At 40.5% G+C, this 7863-nt stretch overlaps 1 protein-coding gene across 1 annotated transcript in view; it reads right to left on the reverse strand.

Moving 5' to 3' along the window:
• Positions 1-7863, reverse strand: part of Lrch1 (leucine rich repeats and calponin homology domain containing 1) — a 206013-nt gene that overhangs the window by 29940 nt on the left and 168210 nt on the right. Inside the window, exon 18 of the mRNA XM_029559249.1 lies at positions 3921-4030. Coding sequence (XP_029415109.1) covers positions 3921-4030 — 110 coding nt within the window. The remainder of the gene's footprint in view (positions 1-3920; positions 4031-7863) is intronic.

Raw genomic sequence — 7863 nt, forward strand, 5'->3', positions numbered from 1 at the left:
ACAGCTGTTTCCTTGTTGACATTTTCTAATTCTTTGCTCCTGTACTGTAACGCTGTCTCTCCTGTTACTGTGCTAGTCATTGGTCACTGTGTCTCTGTCTTCATTGTAGCTACTTGAAAATCTGTCACATAATTCTAGGCTTCTTTTTTCTTTCTTGCAGTGTTGGGGTCAAACCCAGGGCCTTTCCTGCTACTTCTCCAGTTTTTTTTTCAGATTAGTTTTAACATCCTTGCTAGGTCAGAGTGGTCATCTGTGGACTCTCATTTTCGCATTTGCTTTATAGTGCTCCTGGTTCTTGATGTGGTGAGTGATTTCTCAACTGAAACCTGGGCTTTTTCATACTATGTTATAAGACTCTGGGTCTTACTTGAAACTCTGTTGTAGCTACGTGTATTTATGAACATTGCCCTGGTGCAGAAAGGGGGACTCCCATCTAATAAAAGCCAGATGAATGTAGAAGTCTAGGATTTCTGCTTGGTCCCAGGGTAGGGGACAGGACAGTAGATGTCTTCTGGCTGCATGGAGTGGGAGCCCAGGCTCTACGCAAGTCTCCACGGGCACTGTGGGAGCAGACAGGCTCCATACTAGTGGCGGGATGAATTTCTGGCTTCTGTCTCAGCTTCTCTGATACCACTCTAGTGGGATAGAGTCTAGCTTCCTGACTCAGCCTCTGCTGTCACAGTAGCAATGGTGAAACCAGCTTCCTTGCTGTGGTGTTTAGTTGGAGCAGTGCCACAATTATCTAAAAGTTTTCTGTCTTGCTAGATTATCCATTTCCTAGTTGTTTGGCTAGAGGATGTGGGCTTTCAGTAGAAATTTTCTTTAAAAAAATATCTATGTCCTGGGGCTGGAGAGATGGCTCAGTCATTAACAGCCCTTGCTGCTCTTGCAGAGGGCCTGGGTTCAGTTCCCAGCACCTACATAGGGCAGCTTACAACCATCTGTAATTCTAGTTTCAGGAAATCTGACATCCTCTTCTGGCCTTCGCAGTCACTGTATGCACATGGTGCTCATACAGACAAGCATGCACAAATGTACACACAGAGTAAAGATAAATGTGTCCATTGGTGTCTCTAGCTCCTTTGGCTCCAAAGATATGTGAGGTGGAAAGAAAACCCACAGTGATCATCACCATATCATGCCTTAAGTTCCAAGGACTAGAGGCAACCTGCCTTCTCCTGCCCTTGGCAGGGTACTTAGCTTGAGTAGATGTGTTTAGTAGGAGGAACAGATAGAGGCATGTGCATTCCACTTCTGGCAAGCAGAAGTACTGAAATCAACTTTAAACCCTAATAAAAGTTTCTGCTTTGCAGAAGAAGCTCTTTTTAACTGGATAATAGCTATGAACGGAAGGCTTAATTTAGTGATTTGCAATAAAGAAAAACAACAACAAAAATCCCATGAGAAGAAGTACATATAATAGGGCTACATAAATCTCTCAGAACTGTCCTGTGTGTAGAAACGTAATTTGTGTGTGTGTGTGTGTGTGTGTGTGTGTGTGTGTGTGTGTGTGTATGTGTGTGTACAGGTACTCATGTGCATAGTGACTTGTGGAGGTCAGAGGACAACTTGTGGGAGTTGTCTCTACCATCATGTGTCCTAAGGATCAAACTCAGGTCATCAGTCTGGCAGCAAGGGCCTTTACCTGCTCCTCTCAGACATCTTTCAGCAGGGAGTGTAGGGGGTTGAACGCATCCCATGTTTGTAAGCAGGGGTAGGGTGTGTGTGTGTATATGTGTGTGTGTGTAAATGTCAGAGGTCTACTTCAGGTGTTGTCCCTAGCACTCTCCACTTATTTTTTGAGACAGGATCTCTTTTACCTGGCTTTCACTGATTCTGCGAGCCAGCCAGCCTAACAGATTCACTTGTCCCTGCCGCCCCCACCCCCCACCCCGAGCTGGAACTACAGTTGCTTACCACCACACCCAACTCTTTTTTTTTTTGTTTGCTTTGTGAGACAGGGTCTCCCTGGCCTAGAACTCGTTATGTAGAGCAGGCTGGCCTCAGTCTCACAGAGATCAGCCTCCCTCTGCCTCTCCAGTGCTGGGATTAAAGGTGTATGCCACCATGCCTGGCACACACCCAGTTTTTTACGTGGGTTTTAGAGATTGAACTCAGTTCCTCATGCTTGTGTGGCAAGCATTTACATCATCTCCCCAGTCTCAAACACCTAATTTTGTAAGATATTCTGTCTCTAATTCTACATCATTAAATTAAAACATAAATCATCAATATGGCTCAAGTTTAGGATAAAAATATAGGATGCTACTTTTTATTATTTTATTTATGTACATGAGTGTTTTGCCTACATGTATGTGAATGCATCACATGTGTACAGTGCCTGTAGAGGCCAGAAGAGGGTGAGGGAGCCCCTGGAACTGGAGTTACTTTTTTATCCATCATGTGGGTGCTGGGAACCTAACCAGGGTCCTCTGCAAGAGTATCTGGTGTTCTTAACCTCTGTGCTCTCTCTCCAGCCATAGGATGTTTCTTTTGGAGATTTATGTTGTACTTTGTTATCTTTCAAGTCCACACCCAAATGGGCTGGGTGAAGGAATCAACTTTTCCCTCCCTCATGCTTGCTGAATCTGCCAGCATGAGTTGGTAAGGGACTGTTCTTTTACAATTTGTTCCTCCTAACAACCTGCTACACCATTTATAATGTGTCGCCTTCAGTAATAAAGATGGTGATCTACCCTTTATTAACTAATTAATTTTTATTTGTCTTTATTTTATGTGTATGAGTGCTTTGCCTGCATGTTAAACACACCTATGTCATGCAATGCCTGCAGAGGCCAAAAGAGGGATGGGATCTCCTAGGACTGGATTAAGGATGTTACATGGGTTCTGGGAAGTACTGGGAACCTCTTAGCCACTGAGCCCATCTCTCCAGCCTCAATTTAACTTTTATTTAGAGGATTTACTGCTCCTTTGCTAAATTCACTATTATTTGAAACAGCATATTTCTTTTACTATTTCTTTAGGATAGCCTGTAAGTGTCATATCAATCTGTAGAACACTGCCTACCAATAGGTGGTGGCCAACAACCATCTGTCAGAAAAAGGAGATACTTTAACACAGACTCTGTATCCTCCCTGAGGTCGCAGTCATGGGATTTCTCTTTGAATGTGAGGAACTCACAGGCTGTCTTTAACAATCAGTTTCTTCCTCAGCAAAGGAACCTTGCACTGTTACTTCCATATACACATGCAGTATTTTCCTATACAGACAAAAAAGCCTCGGGGATACATAAGCAACTTCACTGTGCCACAGCACAATGAACCAGACAGTTCCAGTCTCTGACACTACTAAGCTGAAAATCACTGATGGCATCCAGGGCAAGACTTCATTTTCAGTAAGAATTCACATGGTTTGCTTGTTACAGGACTGATTCAAAAGCTCTGACTAGTTTGGAATACAAAGTTTGGAAAACTATAAATAACCCTTTTAAATTAATGACATATTATTATTAAGCAAATATGTGACAGGCATTGTTTTACAGTATACCAGAACTGAAATAATGCTGTGATTTTTTTTTTTTTTTTAGACAGGGACTCTTTGTAGCCCCAGCTGGCCTGGAACTCACTATGTGGACCAGGCTGACCTTGAACTCATACAGATCTGCCTGCCTCTGCCTCCTGAGTGCTGGGACTAAAGGCATGCACTTCCACACCCGGCTATAATGCTATAATTTATATGTATGCATATAGTATCCATATTGTCTTCACAAACTGCACTTAAGGGTTTTTAATGCCAAGAGAAACTGAACTCAAGGCTGTTAAGTGACTTGCCCGATATCAAACAGTAAGCAGCCTAGCTAGAACTGCAACTGGGATTGTCTGCAAGGCTGCTTTTTAAAAAATCTAGAATGCTGCTGCAGCCCTGCATGATACGACTTAACCACAGCTATTCCCGGGTACCTCACGGAGCTGCTCCACCACTTCTTTCTCTTCTCTCATTTGCTCCATCTTCCTCCGAATTGTAAACTGTGGGTCTATAGATTCCAAATTTCTCTGGGGTCTGAGAAACACTATAATAGAAAGGGGGGAAAAATCAACCTGTATTTCCACACAGAGATATTCATATTTCAATTAAACAAGTTATTTATCCCAATAATTTTTATTATTTACAGAAGCAAAGAGATTTCAGGTTCATAGGGAATTTGATTTGAATACTCCAAAGCAAATTATCTCATAAGCTATTTTAGGTTGTATGAAATGAAAAGCTATTTTTTGAATGATAATAAATTGAACTAAGGAAAGTGTCTGCATTGGGTGGAGACAAGGCCAGGCCACCACTCACACCTGCCTCTCTCATTTCTCTTATCTTCATTTTTGTTTTAATTTATACTCTAAAATTCTATTTCTAAAATTTAACATTTGTTAAATTTAGATAATTTACCACAAATAAGAGGACACTAGAATTGTTTCACAACTAAAAACAGGTAAAGAAAACTTTGTGTTGTCTCCACAGTTTACAACCACAATTAAGAGTGTGGGGTGGAACAAATTCTGCCTTCTGTTATGTCACTGGCCAGGTATCCCAAAAGCCAGCTCTTTACAGAAGAGCACAGACTACTTTCAGGACAGCTGACCAGGTTTATAGATAGCTTAAGAGACCACCACTAGCTGTAGGTCTTTAAGCTGTAGAACAGCAACTGAAAATGGTGTTTCCCCAGAAGTTAAGATAATATATACTCTCTTGGGCTGCGGGTGTAGCTCAGCAGTAGAGCACTTGCCCAGCATGTATGAAGTCCTGGATTTGGTTTCCAGCACTGAAAAACAGAAGGAAGAGAGAGAGGGAAGAAGAGAAAGAGGGAGGAAGGGAAGGAAGGAAAGAAGGAAGGAGAGAGACAGATCACAAAAATCATATGCTCTAAACTTCTACAGGATAGCATCAATCAGGAGGACTAAAATTATTCTACATGTAAAGAAGGATTTTAGCGAAGATCTTATCTTAGCTTTTTAAATATAAAGCCCAGGGCAGAGTTAAACTCAAGTTATTTTCTTCCTAGACATTTTTAGCCTAGGCAGGAACTTTCCATATACACAAGAGGGTGTTAAAAGATGTTATGGGCTACATCTGATTCCCTCTGTGCAGATTTTCAAATGAGGATGGGGGTGGGGGTGTTGAGGGAATCCTTCAGGAAAGATTCTCTGCAGAGAATCCCAATGTCAGAAATCACCACCACATAGAAAGTGGCCCAGACATCCCAAGGGCAGTAGTTCCCAACCCTATCATTTAAACAGAGTTGAATATGGAGTCTACAACTTTCACTCTATCCTGACACTCATTCCTACAAGGCCACTTTGGAAACTATCTCAGTGTATTATAATTTTTGCAGTAAATATCATACTTGGGATAAAAAGCCTTATGCACATACTTCCTATAATTAAATATCCCAGTGTTCTAATCAAAATGGTATTCATCTCAATTTGTCCTTTTGGGTTTGCTTTCTAAATGAGTTTGAAGATACCTGAGTCGGCACAGAGACTCTAGGGAACACGAGAAAGATGACACAACCTTGACTCATGCCGTTCATGTAAAAGATGCTGATTCAGTGTGCACACGGCTTTCTCCCTGCTCAAATTTCTAGACCTCTGATGGAAGCGACCCAAGAACTCACCAGCAAAGAGAGTCGAAAGCATGTCATAGAAGGCCTCTCATCAAGACCCACAGAAGGCCACCGGTGACCAAGACCCACAGAAGGCCTCTCACCATGGCCTGCCAGAAGGCATCTCATCAAGGCCTGCAGAAGCCAAAGTCCACAGGAAGTGAGACCAGCTGCTAAAAAATAAAGCCAAAGGCCAGCAAAAGGAAGGACGGTGTGACAAGGCAAGGGGAGAGTAAGAGTTCACAGAAGAAAGTGAGGGAAAGCCTGACAAAGTAGAAGCATGGTAGGATGCTTGCCTTAATGCCATCTCATGAAAAACAAACAAAAATCTATCAACCAAAACAGAGAAACTGCAAGAGAAATACACTGTAAAATCTGAAAATAATCCATATTTCCTAAAGATATCAACCAACTTTACCAATTAAGTCACGGACTGTGAAGAGAGCAGGCATACATGCATGTCACCAAGGGGCACCTCACTGCCCCTTCAATAGGCCTGAAGTTTGCTCTGGAGTAATTTCCCCTTTGCCTTTTTGTTTGGGGTAATCTTATCTAATATGGCATGCTCAATATTTTCATTATGTTTTTATTGGAAGATTTAATTTTGACTTTGAAACTATGAGGAAGTTAAATGATCCGTGAGTTCTGGCTTAACTGCACACAATTCAAACATCTATGCTTCCTGGAGCCCTGGAAGGGTTATCAGGATAATGCAATGGTGTCTGAGTTTTCATTTCCTGGAGCAGCTTTTCATTTTAAATTCCTGTGCATCTTAAAAATACAGCATGCACACTGGGGTATTTGTTCTGTGAATGTTAAGCAATCAAATAGTGTTAAAAGTATTTGAACTGTAGCTTATTTTTTTAAATAAATGTATGAATAATTACTGTAAATCAAGAGTGTATACATTATATGTACTATAAATTACATAATTAGTTATAATTATTGTGGACTGCATATGAATTTTATATAAAAGTCTTTAGGCTCATTATAAATTTGCCACCTTATTTCTGTCTTGATCAAGCCTTCAGAAAACTGAACTATGGAAAAATCTGTTTTTTGTTAATTTCATATCAATACATTTCAAAAACTCCCTACTTAATTCAGGGGAATAAAGTTTAACCTGAGACTAGACTGCAAGACAATATAAAAAATTGTTAGCATCTGCTTTTCAAATCAAATTCACCCTGTTTAAAGATAAAAAAGGGGGGCCTGTGTGTGTGTGTGTGTTCTCATGCACAGGTAGAGTAGGGATAGATCATTAAGAAACAATAAAAACTGAGTCCTTCACTGTTTCATTATTATGGAACAAATTGATAGTATTTTCAACACAGTACATAAGACTTGTTGATGTGTGCAGTTTCTTTCACGGGAAAGACAGAAGAACAAATTCTACTGATGTTTCCATCACTCCTATAGTTTCCTTCACTTTCCTCTTCATCCAGTCCCGGAGGTGGCATAATCTCTGCTCCCCAAGAATCAACAACATCTATCTGTGTCTCTTTCGGCACTCATCTCTCTATAACACTGATCACTCTGTATCAGTGTGTGTGTGTGTGTGTGTGTGTGTGTGTATGTATGTTCTACTGTGCCCTACAAAGTAGTGAGCTGGGACGCATGCTTGTTGAACGAGTACATAAAACAAGTTTCATGAACTCTTTTCATGAAATATATATGTATTTGAAGATTATCTTTGTAGAGATTACCTTGTCCTGGTTATTAGTTATCTGAATCTTTCCTCTCACAAGAAACTCAGCTCGTTTTCCATATCTGACTTCATTAGCCTCTAACATAACAAATCTATGAGAGCAGAGACCGTGTCTGTCTTTTCCAGAGCTGTCATCATTAGAGACAGGTCTAGTAAAAGTCAGCATTCAACAGGTGTGTGAAACATGCACACAAAACCGTGTTTCCAATTTTTATCTTTTAGTTAAGCAAAGAAAACCCACGGCCTTAAAACATGCATGACATGTGCCTTGCCATTTAATTTTTTTATAAGAAATGCACTTTATGTGAAGATTATTGGTCTACGTTATCTAAACTTAACCCAATTAAAAGGTACTTCTTCATTGTGGAAGCATGAGGTTTTGAAATTCAGCTTTCCCTTTCTTAGAGGTTAAGAATGGGGGACACAAGAAGTTGGAGGGGGGAGAGGGATTGTGGAATTGATGGAAATACAGTATTCGTGGTGTATGAAATTCTCAAAAAATGTAAATTAACAAAACTAAAATATGTAAGTGTAAAAAAAA

Source organism: Nannospalax galili, unplaced genomic scaffold (genome assembly GCF_000622305.1).
Source record: "Nannospalax galili isolate Female #2095 unplaced genomic scaffold, S.galili_v1.0 scaffold388, whole genome shotgun sequence".
Taxonomy (NCBI): Eukaryota; Metazoa; Chordata; class Mammalia; order Rodentia; family Spalacidae; genus Nannospalax; species Nannospalax galili.